General features: G+C 37.0%; 3 protein-coding genes across 6 annotated transcripts; all 3 read left to right on the plus strand.

Moving 5' to 3' along the window:
• Positions 1-2,422: 2,422 nt before the first annotated feature.
• LOC134816232 (TBC1 domain family member 19-like) lies at positions 2,423-7,084 on the plus strand. Of its 2 annotated transcripts, none has more exons than XM_063824974.1 (10): positions 2,423-2,583; positions 2,781-2,921; positions 3,069-3,353; positions 3,541-3,669; positions 4,042-4,196; positions 4,476-4,666; positions 4,947-5,126; positions 5,394-5,525; positions 5,755-5,876; positions 6,336-7,084. In XM_063824974.1, exons 1-10 carry the CDS (start codon positions 2,431-2,433, stop codon positions 6,441-6,443), a joined length of 1,596 nt encoding a protein of 531 aa, XP_063681044.1. In that variant the 5' UTR covers positions 2,423-2,430; the 3' UTR covers positions 6,444-7,084. The 2 variants fall into 2 exon arrangements, with proteins under 2 accessions (XP_063681044.1, XP_063681045.1); XM_063824975.1 differs by having other exon boundaries at positions 4,956-5,126; positions 6,336-6,991.
• Positions 7,085-7,504: 420 nt separating this feature from the next.
• Positions 7,505-9,818, plus strand: LOC134817174 (uncharacterized). Its single transcript, XM_063826311.1, has 4 exons — positions 7,505-7,581; positions 7,773-7,902; positions 8,164-8,332; positions 8,728-9,818. Exons 1-4 carry the CDS (start codon positions 7,507-7,509, stop codon positions 8,858-8,860), a joined length of 507 nt encoding a protein of 168 aa, XP_063682381.1. The 5' UTR covers positions 7,505-7,506; the 3' UTR covers positions 8,861-9,818.
• Positions 9,819-11,051: 1,233 nt separating this feature from the next.
• Positions 11,052-24,325, plus strand: LOC134816387 (sideroflexin-5-like). 3 transcript variants are annotated; one of them, XM_063825216.1, is made up of 9 exons: positions 11,052-11,137; positions 11,336-11,429; positions 11,645-11,735; positions 12,013-12,116; positions 12,384-12,428; positions 13,100-13,232; positions 13,451-13,560; positions 13,828-13,996; positions 24,247-24,325. In XM_063825216.1, exons 1-9 carry the CDS (start codon positions 11,066-11,068, stop codon positions 24,251-24,253), a joined length of 825 nt encoding a protein of 274 aa, XP_063681286.1. In that variant the 5' UTR covers positions 11,052-11,065; the 3' UTR covers positions 24,254-24,325. The 3 variants fall into 3 exon arrangements, with proteins under 3 accessions (XP_063681286.1, XP_063681283.1, XP_063681284.1); XM_063825213.1 differs by lacking the exon at positions 24,247-24,325 and adding an exon at positions 19,300-20,777; XM_063825214.1 differs by lacking the exons at positions 12,384-12,428; positions 24,247-24,325 and adding an exon at positions 19,300-20,782.
• The last annotated feature ends 203 nt before the right edge of the window (positions 24,326-24,528 follow it).

The following is a 24,528-nucleotide window of genomic DNA, read 5'->3' on the forward strand; positions in this document are numbered from 1 at the left end:
GTGTCAGAGACTCGTCCTACTTTTTCAGTTGAGAGCTGGATATAGACTGTGTCAGAGACTCGTCCTACTTTTTCAGTTGAGAGCTGGATATAGACTGTGTCAGAGACTCGTCCTACTTTTTCAGTTGAGAGCTGGATATAGACTGTGTCAGAGACTCGTCCTACTTTTTCAGTTGAGAGCTGGATATAGACTGTGTCAGAGACTCGTCCTACTTTTTCAGTTGAGAGCTGGATATAGACTGTGTCAGAGACTCGTCCTACTTTTTCAGTTGAGAGCTGGATATAGACTGTGTCAGAGACTCGTCCTACTTTTTCAGTTGAGAGCTGGATATAGACTGTGTCAGAGACTCGTCCTACTTTTTCAGTTGAGAGCTGGATATAGACTGTGTCAGAGACTCGTCCTACTTTTTCAGTTGAGAGCTGGATATAGACTGTGTCAGAGACTCGTCCTACTTTTTCAGTTGAGAGCTGGATATAGACTGTGTCAGAGACTCGTCCTACTTTTTCAGTTGAGAGCTGGATATAGACTGTGTCAGAGACTCGTCCTACTTTTTCAGTTGAGAGCTGGATATAGACTGTGTCAGAGACTCGTCCTACTTTTTCAGTTGAGAGCTGGATATAGACTGTGTCAGAGACTCGTCCTACTTTTTCAGTTGAGAGCTGGATATAGACTGTGTCAGAGACTCGTCCTACTTTTTCAGTTGAGAGCTGGATATAGACTGTGTCAGAGACTCGTCCTACTTTTTCAGTTGAGAGCTGGATATAGACTGTGTCAGAGACTCGTCCTACTTTTTCAGTTGAGAGCTGGATATAGACTGTGTCAGAGACTCGTCCTACTTTTTCAGTTGAGAGCTGGATATAGACTGTGTCAGAGACTCGTCCTACTTTTTCAGTTGAGAGCTGGATATAGACTGTGTCAGAGACTCGTCCTACTTTTTCAGTTGAGAGCTGGATATAGACTGTGTCAGAGACTCGTCCTACTTTTTCAGTTGAGAGCTGGATATAGACTGTGTCAGAGACTCGTCCTACTTTTTCAGTTGAGAGCTGGATATAGACTGTGTCAGAGACTCGTCCTACTTTTTCAGTTGAGAGCTGGATATAGACTGTGTCAGAGACTCGTCCTACTTTTTCAGTTGAGAGCTGGATATAGACTGTGTCAGAGACTCGTCCTACTTTTTCAGTTGAGAGCTGGATATAGACTGTGTCAGAGACTCGTCCTACTTTTTCAGTTGAGAGCTGGATATAGACTGTGTCAGAGACTCGTCCTACTTTTTCAGTTGAGAGCTGGATATAGACTGTGTCAGAGACTCGTCCTACTTTTTCAGTTGAGAGCTGGATATAGACTGTGTCAGAGACTCGTCCTACTTTTTCAGTTGAGAGCTGGATATAGACTGTGTCAGAGACTCGTCCTACTTTTTCAGTTGAGAGCTGGATATAGACTGTGTCAGAGACTCGTCCTACTTTTTCAGTTGAGAGCTGGATATAGACTGGTCAAGATCTCCACTTTTTTTTGTTTGGGCTGGGAAAGACTGTGTCAAGGGCCTTCCATTTTTCAGTTGAGGTAATCTTTCAGGAATTTATTTTTCATTTAGGTGGAATGAGTTAAAATTTTTTTTTTTTAACGGGTATTTTTCCCGAACTTTTTTTTTCATTGAATTTATTTTACTTTTTCAGAGATGTTACTTTTTCATTAACTATATAAAATTTTAAAAAACCGCCCTATTTTTCCAATTAACTGGAATAACTTGTCAAGACCCCTACTTTTTCATTGAAATGATATGAACCGGGACTCGTCCAAAATTTTAGTTTGGAGCGGTTTAGACGGGGAAAGGGCTTTAAATTTCCCGTTGAACGGATATAGACTTTCGGGGGGCCTACTTTTTTCAGTTGGGCTGGATATAAAATTGTAGAAAATCTTTTTTTTAGTTTAAGTGGTTGACTGGGTCAAACCTTTCCACTTTTTTCAGTTAAAACTGGGATATAGATTTTCAGAGATCTTCCACTTTTTCAGTTAAGGGATAAAGTGTGTCAGGACTGTCAACTTTTTCAAGATATATAGACTGTGTCAAAAAACCCGTCCTACTTTTTCATTAAGTGGTAAAGAATGTGTAGAAACCGCCTACTTTTTATTGAGCTGGAAAAAAAAAAAATTGCAGAGAAACCCCTCCTAAAATTTTCTTTTAGATGGAAGAATGGCAGGACCGCCACTTTTTCAGTGAGAGCTGGTTAGAAGGAAAAGGGGTGTCCTACTTTTCTTAGACTGGGGGTTAAGCGGTAGGCTCTCCTAAAATTTTTTTGTTGTAACGATATAGAAATGGTCAGGGGCTCGTCTTTTTTCATACCACAATAAATTTAACATCTTGTATTTCAATTTTGAAAAATGTAATGTATTGAGAGCGGACTTAAACAAGAATATCAGAATAGTTTTAGAATGGTAGCAGGTACTCAAAGTAACGACACGGTGGTAAAGGACATTATCAGTGTTATCCAGGCATCTGATCTGGGATGGACTCTCAAGAGAGCTGTTCAGGATGAACTCAGCAAATCTTTTGTAAATGTCAAAGATATAAAACGCCTGGTGCCTGTAAGTTTATTTACATATTTTTGATTATGAAAAATCAGATTTTCTAAAAGAAATTTATCACAGTAGGTATGAATTTTATGGATCACACATTATTCATTCTCACTAAAATTATGTCGAACAAAAGGTTCTATTAATTTCTGCATAAATTATGAAAATACTTATCATTGAAGGATTCTATAACAGCGTGTTTCATCCAGGTGTTTATGAAGGAGTCAGGATGGGACATCAAAGTGCGCAACATAGTGTTCATGTACCTGATGACTCACATTCCTGCACCTCACCCTATCACACCTCCTGAAACCCTTAAGGAACCCATGTCCTTCATCAGAAACGCCCAGGTTAACAATAACAGCTAATTTCAATTACTTTTGTTGTGGTAAACTGATTGAGTGAGTAGATTAGTCAATACACGACAATATTTACTTATTTAAATAATAGATTCTAAGAAGAACAAAACCAGTTGAAATATACATCAGTACCTCTAGGCACGCTGGGAGAAACGAATCCTGAAGAGCATCAACACCATGTGCACAGAGAAGAACATCCCGCTAGCGCGCATGCGCACAATCCGCGAACAAGCCGACTTTACCCAGAAGTGGAAGGACATGACGTTCAGTGATGAGAATATGGGGGATATCAGACCTGTTTATGCTCCTAAAGACTTCATGGAGGTCCTGACGTCACTGTCTTCTCCTAATTATACTGCTAAGATATACGATTACTCTGATGTCAATGAGAGGTCAGGGACATCGGTGTGGGGTCTGATCCAGGTTAGTTAGAAGAAGTATGTTGAAGCTGAAATTATTATATTATTATTTTGAAAGATACCTTCTTTTGGTTCACAATTTATGTAAACGTTTTGAGGGTGTATGTCAGAACAATTTACGATTGTTCATTGTTCAAACCATTTTCCAACAACATTCTAGGAATTTGTAATAAATTACCTAACTGTGTCAGGTGAGGTTACATCTGAACACAACCCAGCAACTGAGAGTGCTCTTCAGCAACCTGTCCACTCATCACTTCCAGACTGGAGCTGATGATATTGAGGGTCCTAACCCGGAGTGGCAGCGGCTCGGTGTCAAGGTATCACATTACATGATACATGATATTTTGTTGATTGAAAAAATGCAATTTTTATCACAGAAACATTAAATATCTGATTAGAAAAATGTGACCAGTGACCAATCAGTCAGGTCGGCGAGAGTGATAAAGTCGCCATCAAGGTACTAGAAGCTGTTTATCCGGACAAAACTTTGATGCAATGAAAATTTTGAAAATGTCCTACCGGTAGGACATTTTCAAATGTCAGCTTTCCTCGGCCCAAATTTCACTTTTTTACTGAATTTTTCTTGAATGACAATCTAGCAAGGTCACTGAGGATGGCACAAGACACGATTGTGGTACTGAAAATTAACACGTTCAGAGAACACGTGCTCTACACGTGCTCTATCCCAGGCAGTGCAGCTAGGATACACCCCAACAGCTCAGAGGTACCTACAACAAGGGTGTTACCCCACTCAGCGAGGTGATATCTGGTTACTGGCTCTCGGTGTGAACCTATCTCCTCTGTCTTACCAGTACTACAACCAACTCAGGGCCAGCGTATTCAAGTTAGTTTTATAGCTATTTATAAGTTTTATAGTTATTTATAAGTTTTATAGCTATTTATAAGTTTTATAGTTATTTATAATGGTTTTGTAGTAATTCTTATAACAACCAATATCCAACAGTTAATGAAATTTTGATTATGAACTTTCGATGGTTTTGTTTCTCTGATAATATATGATGGATCGTCTTCTTTATGTCGAGGTCGATATCTATTTAGTATTTATCTAATTAGTCTAATTAGTATTTATCTAATTAGTCTAATTAGTATTTACCATCCGTAGGTATGAACTTCTAGTGGACAGACTCTTCCTGCAAGACGTGCGTCTAACAGCTGGTAACCACGAAGCTTACTTCGTATTTGAGGATCTAGTAGTTCAAATACTGCTATGTTTTAGCAGAGATACTCAGTTCTTAGATCACTTCAAGAGCACGTCTGCTAGTCCACCACATGCGTACACTAGGAATAACATGGGTGAGTGAATTGTTCTTGCTAAGCCTTCGGTAAGACGCACTTTATCCCTCAAGTTATAGGCATTTTTAGAATGCGACAATTATAAACACTTGTTTTCCATTGTGAGTTTAAATTTTGTTGAGAAGTCAAATGGTGCATGAATTTGTTTAAATATTTCATACTGGAATACTGCATGTACTTTTACAGAATTTGTAAATCTAAATGCTGCATGTTTTGCATGTCGCATGACATACCCCCTTTGCATGGTACCTTACCCCGGAACTCCCTGTACCGTGTCTAGGTGAAACAGATCAGACAGTGGTGTACCCTCCTAACGGCATCATTCCCTTCCACGGGTTCTCCCTCTTCATCGCTCCCATGTGCTTTATTTGGAGTGATCCTGTGATCTTGTATAACGTGTTTAAAGCGCTTTATACTAGGTTCTTCTTCAGACTTCACTCTCTGTCGAGCCATCCTCAAGGTGAGATTATTACAGTGGGGTTTTACAGATTTTTTCTTAATATACATTTTTAATTAAACAAGAATCAAGATAAGTTCAAATGTTTAAGTCATCTTCGTAATCGAAAATACGCAGTTTACCGGTGCTTCATACAATTAGGGCCAGTTAGCTGTTGTAATTCTTCCACCATCTCGTCTCTCGATATATTATGTCTTTAGTAAGTGAGGGATTACATACATACATGCTACATACGTTTGTAAGTGAGAGATTACAGCTCACTAATCCCAGGTATCCTATCTCTGTGCCAACAGTTTGAGACAATGTTACAGACCCACCAGCCCCAGCTGTTTTACCATCTCCGAGAAATGGGATCTCATCCTCTCAAACACGCTTTCAACTGGATCATGCACGCCTTCGCAGGTTAGGGATATTTCATTTTGTATTTGCCTTGTCACTCTTTCGATTCGCGGTCGCCTAAATATCTTGTGTCTGCAAACCATATGACATGGAAACGTTCAGTTCTTTGAATGACTGTCGGAACTACCTGTGACCTCGTGCTCTTCTGCAGTCAACAAATAAAGCTAATCTATCCCAGGTTATCTAGAGACGTGCTCTTCTGCAGTCAACAAATAAAGCTAATCTATCCCAGGTTACCTAGAGACGTCCCAACTCTTGTTACTCTGGGATCGTGTGATTGGTTACGGAACTTTAGAGATACTACCCGTGTTGGCTGTAGCTGTGTTCGCTTTCAGACGTAACAATCTCATGGAGGTAGGTGTTACTAGGTGTCACTAGGTGTTACTAGGTGTTGTTAGGTGTTACTAACTGTTAGGCCAATACAAGACGTCCCAACTATTGTTACTCTGGGATCGTGTGATTGGTTACGGAACTTTAGAGATACTACCCGTGTTGGCTGTAGCTGTGTTTGCTTTCAGACGTAACAATCTCATGGAGGTAGGTGTTAGCAATAACCAGCAATGTTAAAGAGTTGTCCTGACTTAACAACCAAGTAACACGTTATGTTAAAACAGTATTAACAATGGTAGTTGCCCGAAACTCTCTTGTTTCTTAGGACAGTACGATGGTGAAGCTTGGTGACTGTTCACGTTGTGATACAATTTGAGATGCGATTGTAATTTGACTTCCACTATAGGAACCAATATGTAATATTTTCAAATTAAATTTACTCTAAGATCCAGAGGTAAGACTTTTGAGAACTTCTACACTCAGGTGACAACCCCCTCTGAAGCGGAGGCAGTTTTACAGGACGTGTCCAGTCTGAAAGTAATACCTCTCCTACAATACTGTCTGTATGCTAGGATACTTCACCCTGTCTGAAGTTATTGTTGTAGTTACCATTGTTACGCGACACTTCTGAAGTACTAGTTATTGTCACGTGACACTTGTCAGATGTTAGGATCTTATGTCTCGTTACTCACGTTTAATTTAGGTTGACGTATACGCCACCGCCCTTAAAATTCAGAATCTTGTTGATTACCTTATGTACAGATAAAATGTTGATCAAATCAGAGAGTGATTTTGTCATTTAAAGAGGCCGAGTCAGAAACAGATGGCACCTTTTCGTTATAGTACATACTTACTATTGTTTATGTCTTTGACTGAGTTAATATAGTCGATTTTTCTGAGAAAGATACAGTATGCAGTCTGATAGTATGATAGAGACCAATGTTTAATATTTATATTAGAATTAAAATAATAAAATAGGAGTTGTACAGATTGTTTATAGTTTAGGTGTGCATAGCATTTAATATCAAAAATTTTATATTTATATTATGTTAAACTTTATACGCGTCAGATATGTAAATATGTAAATTGTAATTTATATTTATAATAGTGTAAGATAACAAACATTTGTTCCTATGTTGATAATTGTTTGAATTGGTTCCATTTTCCTAATATCAATTTTGAAACACAAGGAAATATATTTTTTAGAAATACTAATATTTTTACCAGTCTCCACATGGTTAGTGCCGTTGATGACTTATAAAGTAGTGGTCTGAATCTTTGTGAGGATACACCCCAGTTCTGCTTCTGAGGCACTCTTAAAAATGAAATGGAAAAACAATACGGAACTTCCGACAGTAATTTGCTGTCAAGTGTCCTCACCTTGTGTGGACCCCGTATATAACGAAGCTGTAGACTTAACGACAAAATGTGACTTTAGTCAACCAATTTCTAAATGACACAACCTCTTCCGAGCGTAATTTCGACTAACATTTATTTAGGGTTACAGCAATATAATAGTCCGGCGATTAAAGTTTCATAAAATTCTAACACTTATAGAATCGTATCTTATAGAATCAGTCAAGGCGGTCAAGAGCTATTATCTATGCAACAATTCCCCAATATTAACCAGAATCTATGTCTGCTCTAGATAGCAATGCAGTCAGCAGATTACTACTTCTCCCAGATTCAGGCCATACTGACCTACAATGGCAACGAGCTTGACATTCAGGTAAGTTATGAAAGCATATTAATCGTTACATTACAGTTTTTAGTTCAATTGTTAGATTTCTAAACGATATTGTCCTTTGATTGTAAACGATTGTTAATGAACGCCATGTTCTACAAGTACATATATTATATTACCTATGATCTGAGAGCTGAGAACCCCCAGATTTCCCGCCCAATACCATGATTTCCCAGATTAACTATGGAATGCTGCTTCTGTCAACGATTTGTTGGTGTTTCACTGTGTTACGAGTCTTTAACACGATAAAGGACTTCTGCTGGTTTACTTTCTCTTGCCTCTACATCTTGTTCGGAGTTCAGATAGGTAAATCAATGTTCGATGATCTATCTAATACTTTTTGTAAATATTTTAGTTAACATTTAAACTAACAAATGAATTGAATTACTGTTTTTTCGTTCGTAACGGTAAAGATGATAACATATTTTGTCTCCTCTGATATTTAAAATTAAAATTACACCCAGCTTCTCTCTAAAGAAAGACTCACTAAGTTCTTAACGATAAAGATGGTAACATTAACATTTTCCTCTCATATATCTAAAATTAAATTCCACCCCACCCCTCCAGGTGTGTGTATGTTTATCCACTGTATAGGGATATCTGGGGTGTGGTGTGCTATGGTGGGGTTCGCTTACCGTATGTGGGTCCACTCCCCCGCTGATCCTGTGCTGACCAACAAACTGGTTGTGTTCGCTACTTTTGGGAGCTATCTGTGGGCTAACTTCCACTACTTCAGGTGAGAGGGTGTTCTAGGTGGTACTGCGAATGTATTATTGGTTCAATAATTCTTCTTGGAAACGATTATAGTTCTTAGATGTGTCTTATCTAAAGATCTAAGAACTATATAATCGTTTCCATACACATTGTGTATGACCTGTATCTCTGTATGTGACTGTTAGAGGGAAACCACTAGTAACACAAGAAATGTTACTGAAGTTTACCGCCTTATCGGGTGTAGTAATCTTAGTTGTAATCTAATATATGCGATGACGTAAGCAGTATCGTCCTGAAATTATTCCCAAACTCGAACTGCAGTACTAGTCTCCAGTTTCCATGTAGATTCTATGGAAACTGCAAACCATTTCCCCCCAAATCTGCCGTTTTCGTTTGGTTTGACTTGAAATTTTTCAGAGCGGAGGAAAGTTACATCACGTTCACCACTATTTGCCACATTTTAGCCACATGGCTAGGATATGAAGCCAACAACATCTGGATTAAGTCCCATCAGTCGAGAGAAGAAAAGCACCAGGCCAAAGCACGATGAGGTAGCTCTAGAAACTTACAATAACAAGGCTAATTGGCTTGATTAGGTAACTGACCACTGTTTAACGGACGTTATAGTAATAGGCAGAAAGAAAAAAGGGTTTTATTTGTAGGATTTTCAGAATTAGGTTTTCTCAAAGATTGTAGATTGATCGTTAAATTGAGTGTTTGTGAAGTTAAAAGTTTTAATCCGGCGAGCAGAAAAATGACCAATGATTGGTCAATTCAATGTTGATTTCAGTAACTTAGAATTGTCTCGATTTTATTCACCTTACTTGATACTCATTATTATTGCCATATTAAGGGGAGATACACCAAAAACGTTTTTGCTCCGAACATCGATTTTATTTTATATTATGGTTAAATAGACAAAAAGAATAAGATTGCACACCTTCAAAATTTTCTAAAAATATTCCCTCATCGAGAAAAAAAATATTTTTCTTTTTCGAAAATTTTTAAAATTTGGAGAAGTCTGTCACTGTAATACCGATAGTTCGGCCAATTTAAAAGTGTTTTGGCTGATTTTGTTACTGAACATTACTTACACTCTGTACAAGACAACCCTATAAAGGATTATATAATTGAACAATAAATGACCAAGTTACAGACCGAACAAGGTGGAAAAAGAAAAATTGGGATTTTTGCCTACCACCAAAGTTGTACATTTTACCACTCGCCCAGGTCATCAGATATCGCTTCAAAAATTCTTGTGAGTGTAGTTGATGATCATGGAAAGCTTTTTGGAACAGGATTTCTCTCAATTTTGAGTTTTAAGCTATGAAATGTGGCCTCAAACGACTTAGTAAAATTCATCGTAAAAAGGGCCAAAAATGGCAGAATTAAGGCTTAAAATGCTTATTACTCAAAAAGTATCATTTTTTTGATATAATTTTTACAGAATCGTAATCAGCTTGATCAGACGAATCTTTAGTACCAAATAGGTGATTTAGAAGACAAATTGTCTTAAATAATTTTCTAGCTCGAACACAAGGGTCCCCCCTTGTATAAATTTTGTACAAATTGTACACATTTTTTTACAAATTTTGTGTCTTTAACTATTATAAATTTGGTACTAAAAGATTCGTCTTACCAAGCTGATTACGATTCTGTAAAAATTATTTCAAAAAAACTGATACTTTTTGAGTAATAAGCATTTTAAGCCTTAAATCTGCCATGTTTGGCCCTTTTTTACGATGAATTTTACTAAGTCGTTTAGGCCACATTTCATAGCTTAAAACTCAAAATTGAGAGAAATCCTGTTCCAAAAAGCTTTCCATGATCATCAACTACACTCACAAGAATTTTTGAAGCGATATCTGATGACCTGGGCGAGTGGTAAAATGTACAACTTTGGTGGTAGCCGGTAGGCAAAAATCCCAATTTTTCTTTTTCCACTTTGTTCGGTCTGTAACTTGGTCATTTATTGTTCAATTATATAATCCTTTATAGGGTTGTCTTGTACGGAGTGTAAGTAATGTTCAGTAACAAAATCAGCCAAAACACTTTTAAAATGGCCGAACTATCGGTATTACAGTGACAGACTTCTCCAAATTTTAAAAATTTTCGAAAAAGAAAAATATATTTTTTCTCGATGAGGGAATATTTTTAGAAAATTTTGAAGGTGTGCAATCTTATTCTTTTTGTCTATTTAACCATGATATAAAATAAAATCGATGTTCGGATTAAAAACGTTTTTGGTGTATCTCCCCTTAATGCAATATTTTTTATACCTTTTAGTAACTAAGTAATGAAATATTTTTAAACGGGTTTCTTCAAATTTATTTTTGAGAGAACATAAATTTTAAAACTGAATTTTCAATCATGTTAGATTATGCTACGCAGTATGAAAATATATAATTTGCAAACTTAAAAACTGATTTAATTTTTATCATAAATTATATATTATTGCATTTCACAATGTTTTTTCATTTGTTTGGGTAAATTCAATTTTTGAATAACTGACTTTATATTAAAAATAATCTGATATTAGGTAGGAAAACATTTCTCATTTCCACATTTTAAGTTTCCAAACAATATGATGTCGAAAATATCGCTTTCATTTCACGGTGATTTATCCCAAATTAATTATACAAATCGAACTGAAAGAATGATCTCGAACAGTTACACAACTAGTACAAAACTAATTAAGTAATTAATTAATTTACTAATTAACTAATTATCACACAAGAAACTAGGTCATAAAATCATGTTTCGTGCGGGGGAACCAAAATGGGATCAATCAACAATGTCCGGGAGACTGAAGCACTTTCTTAAACAGGTAATTAATTAATTAATTAATTAATTAATATACTGGTAGATTGATTTGCGGGTACAACCCCTTCACTGTCATGTGTTTTCTTCTATAATCCTTAAGTCCTTAGCACGCTATTTCTTTTCTACTCGATAACTGTCTGTGATGACAAAAAGTGACTTTATCTCAAAACGTATTAATACGTTATTTAATCAATAATTCCAGGTTGATCTGAGATATCTGTTCTACAGCCACTCCAAACTTGAAGACTGCACTAAAATGATAGAGGAACATCAGCAAGGGTGTACGAAATATTCCAGTAAGTGTGACTTTTCCTTTTTTTAACTGTTTCGCAGAAAGTGGCTTTTGAAAGAAATATTAATAATATTGTGATTCTGTCAAGAAAAATATGGATCAACCAGCTTTGTTTTACTGGGGATATTGGCTGTGCTGCCTTTTCTTTAATTTTGGAAAATTTGTATGGTCATCCTAGCTCTCTTTAATCTGTAGAAATAACAGCACCTAATATTAAAGACAAAGAACTATGGAATGCTCAGTATGCGGTGTTTGGTAGAATACACCCTGATACGAAGGAGGCGGTACCCCTCCCCTTCTCCATGACAGGGTTAGTATTGTGTGCATTTAACACTAATTTGTGTTAGCATTGTGTGCATTATGTATATTTATATTTGATTGTAATTAAAGATTTTAAGGCGTTAGTGCCGAGTAATGCCTCTGGGTAGTGCTCCTCAATCAGTAAAAGGGGTTTTGACCTGGTGCCACCAGAAAGCGTTAATATCAAAGAAATGTTTTGAAAGCGTTAATTTTGATGTCATTAATAAGCTGCAGTTAGTAAACATTTATAATCACCGAATATTTACTTATTAAGTTGTACGTTGCAGGTTCAGCCCAGCTAACATCCCGATATGTGCTCTTATGATAATGCCTGGAACTAGCCCGCTTGTGGCGTCTTTCTACCAAGTTGCCAATCAAACTATGAACGCAGGTTAGTGAACGTGTTTTTTTTGTTGTTTTTTTTGGTGCAACACTTACTGACTTGACTCTTGCGAGAAAGCGACCCATGAGAACGATGGGTCCTACCGAAACGTGTAATTGAATACTAAACCGCTTTCGGTGGACACCTTTGCAAATATTACCACGTTTTAAATGCTCATTATTGAGGTGCGTTCGAGTTCAAATTGTCCATCAGCTTGTCACCTGGACAAAATACGAAAATCTGTCAAGTTGAGATGTTATTAACCGATTGCTGCAGGGTTCAACTACTGTAACCGCAACTCTAACAATCCCACCGTGATGAGTTAATGCACATATAATTATATTAGCACTTTTTGTTTGTGTCATGTGTCATGTGTCATGTGTCATGTGTCATGTGTCATGTGTCATGTGTCATGTGTCATGTGTCATGTGTCATGTGTCATGTGTCATGTGTCATGTGTCATGTGTCATGTGTCATGTGTCATGTGTCATGTGTCATGTGTCATGTGTCATGTGTCATGTGTCATGTGTCATGTGTCATGTGTCATGTGTCATGTGTCATGTGTCATGTGTCATGTGTCATGTGTCATGTGTCATGTGTCATGTGTCATGTGTCATGTGTCATGTGTCATGTGTCATGTGTCATGTGTCATGTGTCATGTGTCATGTGTCATGTGTCATGTGTCATGTGTCATGTGTCATGTGTATGATATGGATCCTTACTTGCATGAGTACACAGCTTTAGCAGCTGTTTCTAGATACCCCCATACTTCCAATGGCTGACAAAACAGTGTGCTGCTGAATAGTAATTTATCTTTAATGTAGTGGGTAGGATGAATGTATTAAACCCATTATACAGTTATATTAAACTAGGTGCAGTATTATTTTGTATTTTCATTTTCCCTCTGAAGCTTTGGCTAAATTCAACGGGTCAACAGTCAGAGTGCCAATCATGATCATACAAGTAGAGTTGTCATTAACAAATTCCTGCAGGTTTCAACTACTGTAACCGTAACGCCAGTAAGGAGACCACCACGACCCAGATGGTGGGTGGGTATGTGGGTGCAGTAACTCTGGCCCTCACTGTGGCAGCCACTCTTCGGAAGGCTATCACCAACAATCCCAGGTATTTTGTCGGGATTTTCGGCGACGATTACTTTCGATTATGTATTTTACATACCTGCACTAGCTTCTCATTAATTGTAAATAATCATTAAATAAATAATAACCATTAAATAAAGTAATACTTATTTGATAATGTTCATAATAAGATAATTATGATGCTTCTCACATTGTGCTTTTTCTATACAATTTTTGTTTATAATTCTAGTCAGATGCTTTCAGATTAAGCGCACCGATGAAAAGAACACTGGCCACTTTCTTACCGTTCCCAGCAGTTGTATCAGCCAGCGTATGCAACATTGTGCTCATGAGAAACGGAGAGTTTTTCAATGGTGAGTGATCAGTCGACATTTTAAGAACTATTTTAGCAAATTGTTCAGCGTGATAAATTGATTTAAACCTTGTGAATTTATTCAAGTATTGATGATTGAACCATTTACTTCTTTACCTTAGGTACCACTTTTAAAAAATTTCCCTCAAATCTCGTACTTTTTATGGTGATTTATTGCTGTACTCTGTAAAATTTGAAAAGTATTTAATAAAATGATCTGCTCAGGTATGTAAAATTTGAAAAGTATTTAATAAAATGATCTGCTCAGGTGTGGAGGTGTTTAACGAGGACGGTACCAGTGCAGGGGTATCCCACAAAGCAGCTCGTAACGCTATCTTCACCACCGCTCTTACTCGCATCGTCATGCCGACTCCTATCTTCTTCCTACCACCTGCTGGGATCGCTATTCTGGAGCGCACTACTAGCATCTTTAAGAAGTGAGATATTTTAGGTGTAAAAATGATTTGTTAATTACAAGCTCCCGACCTGACCCTTTCTTTAAGGTGAATCCCTGTTTCAAAGCCAATAGGCGAGAGTCCAAGTGAGCAACCTATACTAATTACCAAGGTGTATAAGTTAATTACTTATAGAACTGTATCTGGGAAATCATTGATTAATTTGTAAGGTATGCGACTGACTATCTGTGCACTGAGATTCGAATATCCATCAATAAATATCTCTCAAGTCCAACAAGGACGGTACATGACCTCCAATAATATGATTACATTATAAAATCAAGATGAAGACGTTTTCACTTCAGTTGTATATCTTTTGTTTGCTGTGTTGATATATCCAGAAATTAGCCAGAACTGATAGCTAGGGTAGTTAAACTACTCCTAGCTCACAGTGGGTTACATATTGATATATTCATTATTCTAACAGCTGATGGATCTTATACTGATCATGTAATTTGTCACGAGTTGGAGAGGTTTACCAGACTCTCCGGTTCTCATCATATTAATATCAACGTCTACTAATCAAGTAGTAGCAGGATATATTAGTAGATCACCACATTAAACTTGATGAGCACGAGATATTCTCCCCGTGAGCTGATATTAAAGTCCGGGGTCGAACGCCACCAACTTATTTCTGGACTGAAATTTGACTGATCTAGGGGCGCTTTCGTGGATGTTTCAACGCGTGGCTGAGATAGTTGTAAATTTGTTTGTCACATAACAAGGCGATCACGCGTCATGTGTCATGCCTTATATCTGGAGTACCCATCTAGACTTGATAATATCAAATATGTCTCCTGATTTATCTTTTCTTATCGCGCGGCTCATCACTCTGATCATGTTATCTTCTCTCTACGGTCCGACTTCATATTGTGGTCCGATATTATAACTTTTTCTGAGTCTGTAGATCATTAAATGAACTACCCTACTCAGTGAGATCATTATCATCTGTAGAATGTTTTAAAAATGCGCTAAAGACGTTTTATTTCCACCTAGCTTTTGATAATATTTCTAATATTTGTCCATAAAGTCTGAATTGATATGAAAGTGCATAATTTTGGGAACTTCTTACAAATATTTGTTCATAAAATGTGAACTGATAAAAAGTCCATAATCTTGGTATTTCATCACTAAGTCTCGCTTGAATGACTTAAATGTACATCTTTGTTGGGTATATTTTAATGTCGAAGCGTGTAATAAATGTTAGAATTTATTTATTTATTTATAAATTTGATTGGCACCCGTTGCCAAATCGTTTCATTTTCATCTTGAACATTTTAAAGAATGCGCGATTATTCGTGCTAAATATTTACGATGTATGAGGCTAAAAGTCGCCCAAGTATTTCAAATCATATTAACACTCTGCAGAACTCCCAAAGCTAGAGAGAGAGAGAGAGAGAGTTGACTGTTTTGTTTTATTTCATACACCCTAAACAATATAATATGAAAAGTAAATAAGGAGCCAATACGGTGAATACGCCCTCTTCACCGTACCTGACCGTTAAGGTGGTTGCTAAACGAGTACCTGATGAAAAAGGTTCAAGTAATCCAATCAGTTCACAATGATGTGGAGATATTGTGGCCTGGGTTGAGAGTCTTCTTTACTTGTGTGTGGTTCAGTAACAACACGGATTTCACTAATAATGGTTTACTTCCCCCTCGCTCACTACTGCTTGCCAAGCACCTTACTCAATCTTTGAGGTGCTTCTCAAGGGTTCTCAATTAATCGCTTGTAATTTTCTTCCTTTGAAGTGTTATATATGGTCATTGCTTTACGAATTTACGAGCACGGCAGCGCGTGCATCAGTGGAACCTGCATATTATTTTCAAAAAACTGCAATATCATTAAAGATTTTTCTTTCGACTTTTTTTGAGGAGTTATTTATTTGGTCCTTGTTACTTCTTTTTCATTTCCTCTATCATCTCATCGAAGAGATTTGATCGCCTTTAAATCAGTCGGCTTCAACGCTTTACTTTGTGGTCAGTCAAGCTGAACCGCTGGTATTCAGAGAGATTGCGAAGGAATTCTCATAATCTCATGGCTATTGGCTAATGGCTTCTTTTAATACCCACAGAAGTTTCCTGATTATAATACTATACGGATAACCGGCCGTTCTTCAGTCGTAACCCACCTTGAGTATTTTCGTAGAAGTGGTCTCCAGATATCTACCTGCTACCACCTTACTTCCATTATTATACCACGTAGTACGTTTTTACTCTGACTTTAAAATATTTCTACTCATAGTCAGAGTCCGACCTAAGACCTAGGTGTCAATATTGCGGTATCAATTTAATAAAATAGTAAGATTCTTAGAGGGTCGGTTTACTCATTAGCGACTGTTAAAGATATTTTTTAGGACACCTGGTCTAAATAATATGTTGAAACAACCAGGCCAGTGGGCCAGATTTCTCAGGTGTTGACCTAAACCGTGACCTTTGAATATTTGAGCGTTCGGTATTAAATAAGATGACCTTCAACTTCGGTTTAAATGGCAGTTTTTGATTTAAACGTCTTAAAAGAATAAATTCAGTGGGTCAGCAACTCCAACACAGATATCACTGTCTCAATATTTCACTGTCGTACCGGCTAACACCTACCCTGACCACACCTTATTCTTTGAGGGGGTTCTAGTATACAACATCTCGTGCTCTCAGCGCAGTTCTATTACAGTTTCACCCTTTTAGTGACCAGGTTTCTGGGGTGATACTATGGCGTATTGCATATATATAGGATATAATCTAATTCAGAGGACCATTTCATCTGTTAGCGGCTTTTAATGATACTGTTTAAAATACAGCTCATTTATAGACCCGAGTTGTCAGGACTTAAACTTAACCGTTAAGTGTTCGAGCATTGCATTTTGAGTGGGTTTGGTTTACGTTATCATGGTTTACGTTATCATGGTTGTTGGTGGTCGTCCCTGGTAGTTAGTCTTCGCACGTGTAGTTCTTCACACGTGCAGTTATATAAAACTCCTGCACAGATTTTACTATTTCACTATCTCACTATTTCACTATTTGACTATCTCACTATCTCACTATCTCACTATCTCACTATCTCACTATCTCACTATCTCACTGTCTCACTATTATTTCATCTTAATGGTTAATAACATCTCTTGCCCAGCAGCTAACTTTATACTATCTCGGAGAGGCTTCTCAATTAATCACATGTAATGTTCTTGTTATGAAGTCGTATATTACGAGCTGATGATGATCACCGCTTGGCGGGAGAGCTACACAGTGCACATGTGTCTAATTTAACATTGCATCATTGGAACCCCATCTTATTTACAACTCTCTATCAAGCAATATTATTGAAGTTTTCAACTTACTTTTGTAATTATATTATTCAGCCGGTCACTCAAGCTGGCATTAGAAAGATCGAAACTTATATTGCAGCAGAAATTTGCATTTTCAGTACGTGTTTTTACTTTTTAGTTATTCACCTTAATGTCACTTTATTCATATCTCAAATTTGATCATATTCGCCTCATCACTCATTTTTAACGTATTTCTTGGACAGTCATTCAAGCTGGGATAAGTACTCTACTATAGATTGCTTGTGAATTTACATTTTCACTGGAGTTGTTATTAATGAATTTTCCAGATTATATAATACGGACTTTACTCTTCTGTTATTGGGACCACCTTGTGAATATTCTCAGAAGTGGTCACAATATAAATAGAAAGTTATTTGTATTTAACTCATTTCATGTAGTATATTTTAACTGTAACTTTAAAATATTCCCACAGCTAGGAATCATGGTCTTGGTCACAATATTCTGGTATCGGTTTAATAAAATAAATATTATTATTAGTATCGTTTATCATTAAAATACCTGGTTTAGATATGTTGCGCTAACTGAAGCTTCTAGGTGTTCAGCTAAACCAGGACATGAATAATCGCATTTGTGCTATTGGGCTATTGATTGAAGTGGTCCTCAGTTTTTTAAGTGGCAGTAGCTAGTCTCTGACAGATAGTCTTTAGTCTTGTGGTTCAGGGCAGTCCCTAGTCCCTGACAGATAGTCTTTAGTCTTGTGGTTCAGGGCAGTCCCTAGTCCCTGACAGATAATCTTTAGTCTTGTGATCAACTCCAAACAGATTTCACTGTCCGCCCTGACCTCATCTGACTTATTAACACCCTCTCGGAGAGGCTTCTCAATTAATCACATGTCATTTTCTTGTTATGAAGTCGTATATACGAGCTGATAGTTGTATGATCATTGCTTCACGGGCCGAGCGAACTGTGTCCGACTTATTATTGTATTATTTGAGCCTCCATCATATTTACAACTCTTCATGTTGCAATTTCATTGGATTTTTAAACTTCTTATTACTTTATTCATTATGTTATTCAGCCGGTCACCCAAGCTGGGATTAGAATGATTAAAAGTTCAAACATATGTCGCAGCAGAAGTTCGCATTTTCAGCACGTCGTGTTCTACTCAATCACCTTATTGGGACACATCGTGTTTAACTCCGCAGAAGTGGCCGCGGTAAAGCAATTTATTTCAAGTCAGGATTTCCCTGGGTCGAAGTAACATTTTCATAGTCTTTATTTCTATGCCGCGTTCGTTGGACGAGTAGGGTTTGTTCTTTCACCTTTGAAAATTCCCACTGATATAAATTAAGGTCTTCATCGCAATATTTTGGTGTCCCTCCCTAACAATAAAATGTCATTCGTGAAAGACCATTTAACTTAGAAATAAAGTTTGAGACACCAAAATAATAATTATGTTGAACAAACGAGCGCTCTTAGGAGTTGCGCTAAATTTTATCGTTAGACATCGCACTTTAGGCTGATTGGCGTTAGTTGTAATTATGAAACCGTAAAGAAACACAGTACACAACACACACAATACACAGATACACAGCTACCCTCCTGGTCGCGTCAGTATACTTACCTCCCGTCAGTTTACTTACCTCCCGTCAGTATTCTTACCTCCCGTCAGTATTCTTACCTCCCGTCAGTATACTTACCTCCCGTCAGTATTCTTACCTCCCGTCAGTATACTTACCTCCCGTCAGTATACTTACCTCCCGTCAGTATTCCTACCTCCCGTCAGTATACTTACCTCCAGTCAGTATACTTACCTCCCGTCAGTATACTTATCTCCCGTCAGTATACTTACTTAATACTTACAGCACTTATGTCTTAGACTTAGAGTAGGTTTGGCTAAACCAGACACCAGAGTCAATACACCAGATAATATGATAAAAGGTCCACCCTCGCAAGAATCCAGATCTTAACCGGCCAGATATATTTACACCATTCGCCCAGGTTCCCAAAGACTCGTATCCCGATCACCGTTGCCCTGTCAACCCTAGGACTCTACCTTGGAATACCGCTAGCAGTGGCGTGCTTCCCTCAAACCAGTATCCTAGCTGTAGACAAGCTGGAGCCTACTTGTAACCCTACCGGGAGTTTTGTTTATTACAACAAGGGTTTGTAACGCGTAACAAGGGTTTGTAACGCGTAACAAGGGTTTGTAACGCGATGATCTGAAACCCAATTGTAATTATAGCTAGGGTTTGTAATGTTTGATCTTTAAAACTGTGTTTATGATAATACCGGAGGTGCTAGGGAGACACACATATATCACAGTTTCTACTGCAGCATGGACCTTTTAATTAACGATTGTTTTTAACATAATGGGAGGTATAGACTATACAAACATTTTAACTTGCAGCTCATCTCTCAGCAAAGGGAAGTGTTAAGATATTCAGGGCACGTTTTGTACTGTCATTTTGGCTTTTGTTAGAATCTTCATTTCTATTGATATTTTGTTGAAGGAAAGGCTGAACTAAGGTGATTATGAATATAATTCTTGAAGAAGCATTCTATGCACGGATATTGGTGATAGCCCGTCCTCTACAAAATACTATAGCATGAAGCGGGGGTTTTGCTCGTTTTATGTTTAAGAATAGATACATTTACATAGTTTCCGGTTGTTATTTTCCAGACTGCACGTTATGGTCCTCACAGAGGTTTTATTGTCTGTATTAAACATAATTGTCTATTGATTTTTTGTGTCTAGTCTAATCGATTAAAATGATTTGATTCTGCGAAATAAATATTGTGAATTTTTGCTTTTTTGATTTTCCAAATTACATTGTATCGGAGAATATAATGTTTTAGAAAAGTATACCTCGACTTTTATTTATACATTATGAAGACTTAACGCAATTATTTCTAGATTCTTAGGTTTATATTATAGAGTGAATTAATTATATTTCTATATTTGATAGTACTAGTACTTAATAATCAAATATATCCTGACAAGATAGACATTGCTCTATTTAGATTTAATAATTGTATACGTTTTCTTGGGTTCTCTCTTTTTTTAAACTGCTTTTTCCGTTTTATAATTTCCTTAAGTTCAGACTCATCACGGTTTTGATGATGCACCATGTTTGTATAAAGTAAGTTTTAGTCAAGTAATTTTGATTTATTGTGACATATTATTTAGATGTTGTTCGATTGTAAATACTATAACATACATCCGATGCACGAAAAACTGCCCTGGAATTGTTATCTACGTACGCGTTTAAAAGTTATCACACTTTAAGTTGGTTGATAAATTTGTTGGCGTTTCATCGTCAATGTTTTTACTTTTTGTAACTTTTAATAACCGCAATGAAGCGTTCATATCTCGAAATCTAGGGCCAGCATTTCGTGCGCCGGATGTACTGCTTGAATCAGTGTACTTGTAATTTCAATTATTAAGATTGGCTTCAAATTTATAATAAATTATGTTCAGTTTGTTGTTTCTATTGCTGTAAATCATATTGCTCGTTTGGCTTTATGCCAAGTCGGTCGATTAGACAAGAAGCAGATAAAAAGGTTAACCCAGGACTCAGGAATAAGACACGTAGTTAATAAGCAAACAACCAGTAACATCACGTTCTTAAAATGCTCATTTTACTTTATTCAGCAGCCATATGGTTACATTGTAACCGGCCAATAACAGGAGCTGAAGGTGCAATTATAAGAGGGCAGAGGTCAGAACTCTGATCACCTCCATTACACTGTATCACACTAATTACACTAATTACTCACTAATTACACTGTATCACACTAATTACAATAATTACACAATAATTACACTGTATCACACTAATTACACTAATTACACAATAATTACACTGTATCACACTAATTGCACTAATTACACAATAATTACACTGTATCACACTAATTGCACTAATTACACAATAATTACACTGTATCACACTAATTGCACTAATTACACAATAATTACACTGTATCACATTACCCATCGCTTAACTCATCCAGCACAATCACTACTATACTAAATAATCAGCAGACTACAATAACTAATTAGTGCCTAGTACTACGTTCATCCTTTTAAATAAAACATAACAATACCTCAAAATATTGAATAAATGTATGAAGAAGTGAAATGATATCACCACATCCTGTATTCTATTGTCAGACTACTGCTTGCTTCTATTACTGTACAGGAAGTGTGAATAAAGTTAATGGTTTGGTTCTACTTCAGTTTGTGTTTCCTTTATTGTTCACGTTTATTTGAAGTATTAAGCTGCTTTGCGGGTTAGAAATTACTAATATAATTCCTCTTGTGGATTCCGCTGAATACGACGATTTTATTTAGTCCATAGATAAAGCTGGTTTCGTATAAATAGAATATTTTAATCATTCTATTGAGAAGTTGGGTAGAATAATGATAGAAATCCCATAATATTTGGTCAGTATAGGTCATGGCTTGTACTTTCATCCAGCAATAAGCAACTATGATAACTGCCGAGATAGATGAACAACAATTACTGTTATGCCAAAATATAGTAATTGCTGTTTTAATGGTTAATGGTTGCTGTTAATGGTTCATTCCACAAAATTGTCAACCAACCTTTATTTCGACGGACGAAGACGGACAAATAAAATTATTCCTTAATTCCTAAATTCGTGATAAAAATATCTTACATAGAGATTTCTGGTTTCATAGATTAAACACTAAACTGGGATAATTTAATGATTAGTGATTTATTATCATATCCTGCTTTGGCATAAGATGCATGATGATTGCTGAATCATCAAAATTAAGTGATCATTACGATTTGATATGTAGATTATAATACTCTTTACTCTTTAAAACCGCGGTTCTGCTTCAATGGTCCTATAACTTCGTGTTTGGCTTCTTTGCTCTTCTTTTACTTGCTCTGGATATTTTTAACTCCCGAAGTGTATATTAAGTACATGATTAGTTTCCTAGTAAATTAACCAATTTTGCCATTAAATAGTAAAAGTGTCATTATTAAAATAGACCAAACCGTTTCGTTTGAAATGAATTCATCATGCTTTTAATCTTGTCGCGTCGACGTACCTGCAAATTCTACTTGAAATTCTCTGCTGTGTGCATGCAAAATGAGCGGTAGACAATTTTGATAGTGTACCAATCCAAATATTATGCAATTCTCTTGCAGGTAGTATAAATGCAGCGGGGGGGGGGGGGGGGGGGGGGGGGGGGGGCCAATGACTACTTTTGGGGACTTGGGGAATTACGTCAACGATTTTACCCCGAGTCCCCATGATTTTAGTCCCCATTAGTCCCCAAAAGTCTCCATTAGTCCCCATTTAGATGATTTTTAGTCCCCATTAGTCCCCAAAAGTCTCCATTAGTCCCCATTTAGATTTATCCTACTCTTATCTTGGACAAAACATCTCGATCGTATCGTTATTAAACTAACTTGAAAACCATAAATAACTGTCAAAAATTCTGGGGACTTATGGGGACAAATGGTGAATTACGTCAACGAGTTGACCTCTAGTCCCCATGATTTTTAGTCCCCATTAGTCCCCAAAAGTCTCCATTGGTAGTCATTGGCCCCCCCCCCCCCAATGCAGCAGAGTTCTCTACATAATCTTGATATCTAGGTTGTTACCCACCTCTTTATTAATCTCACGTATAACATCTAGACTCTAGAGTGGAAATAAAGCTTTCCTTGCACCATCCTCTAGATTTGATTTGAAACTTTCATCAAATACAAACGACAATAAGATTGAAACATAGCATAACTGTGAAATATATGCTTAGGCTGCTAAAATGATCAGGTCAATGGTTGGGAGCAAGGTATTGTAAAATCACTGCGCTCGATTTGGGAGTCCAGTATTCAGTAACATAGATCACTCCAGTAGCATACAGCTAATGACTCTAACTGGGGGCCATTTTAATATTGCATAGATCCGCTTTGTAATGTCAGTAACATTTACAAATGATTCCTTGGGGACTAGTCCGTAGAACCAGACAATTTTTACTCAAAATAAATTATTTTAGATATTAAAAATCGACACAAAATTAAATATCGTAATACGAATACGTAAAACAATATAATATATGAATGAAATAGTCACAACTCACTTACACGACTCAGCTTGTAACTTTGTAAGTGAGTACTTGATTTCTGTTCCAATGACTAAGCGTTCAAATTCTATGAGATTTTCGGAGTTCCGGAAAGTTGTTAAGGAAAGTTGTTAAGGAAATTATTCGAGCTCATCCATTCGTTTGGGTTACCTTCTGCCTGGTACCTAATGAACAGTGATTTTATGCTGTTCTTGTAAATCATTATTTTGTGCAACGATGCAGGCGATACATTACACCCTCATAATGCATCAGAGACTGCGGACGTTCCTATTTTATTCCTAGCTTGTGTTTTGATACTCAGTTTGATTATCTTCATGTAACATAGTAAGATTATCCGAACTTGCAATAGAGAAGCCCCCTAAGAGCGCAATCTGTCCCATGACCTCTAATATGAGCTGCTCCGAAATTGTGGTCCGCCATTGTATCATTAGGTTTAAGTCTTGTGGTTTGGTCTGCTTTAATCTAGTAAGATAAGCATGCAGCTCTGCGTTGTTTTAATCTTCACTACGGTCATTGCTGCTGTAATCAACAGAATCATTTCTAGATTGTGCTTATATTAAAGCTTGACGTGGAACATCTGTTCAACGTTGAGTTTTATTTTATAAATTTGTTCAAAATTACGTTAATTCAATAATTACACGTGCCATTTGCGTCAGATACTAATTTGCGGCTTTAAAACGTTTTATCGATATTCAATACATAGTATAATTGTATCCAAACATCCATCAAAGGATTAACTTAATACCTACGTTTAGGTTATTAAATGCTTTAAATAACATCTCTATTATTTATAGTTTCTAGTAAACTAACCTCCAGTAAACCAGGAGATGATTACTAACGAGACCAGCTCCGTGGAGCCCATCACCAACCCCCTCCTCGGTACTGTCACCCTGACTCTAGCCATCATAACCGTCATCGGTAACCTCATCACCGTCCTGGCAATCCTCAAGTCCCGGGCCAGGTCCCTGAAGAGGCCCCACATTACCCTCATCTGCTGCCTGTCCATTGTGGACTTCTTCATCGGTCTCTTCCACGTGCTGTTTGTAGCTATAGCCTGTTTCACTGGCAGATGGCTGGATATCACGGGTGATCTGGTTGAGAAATGG

This window comes from Bolinopsis microptera, chromosome 6 (assembly GCF_026151205.1).
Source record: "Bolinopsis microptera isolate Bmic1 chromosome 6, MBARI_Bmic_1.0, whole genome shotgun sequence".
In the NCBI taxonomy this organism is placed as follows: Eukaryota; Metazoa; Ctenophora; class Tentaculata; order Lobata; family Bolinopsidae; genus Bolinopsis; species Bolinopsis microptera.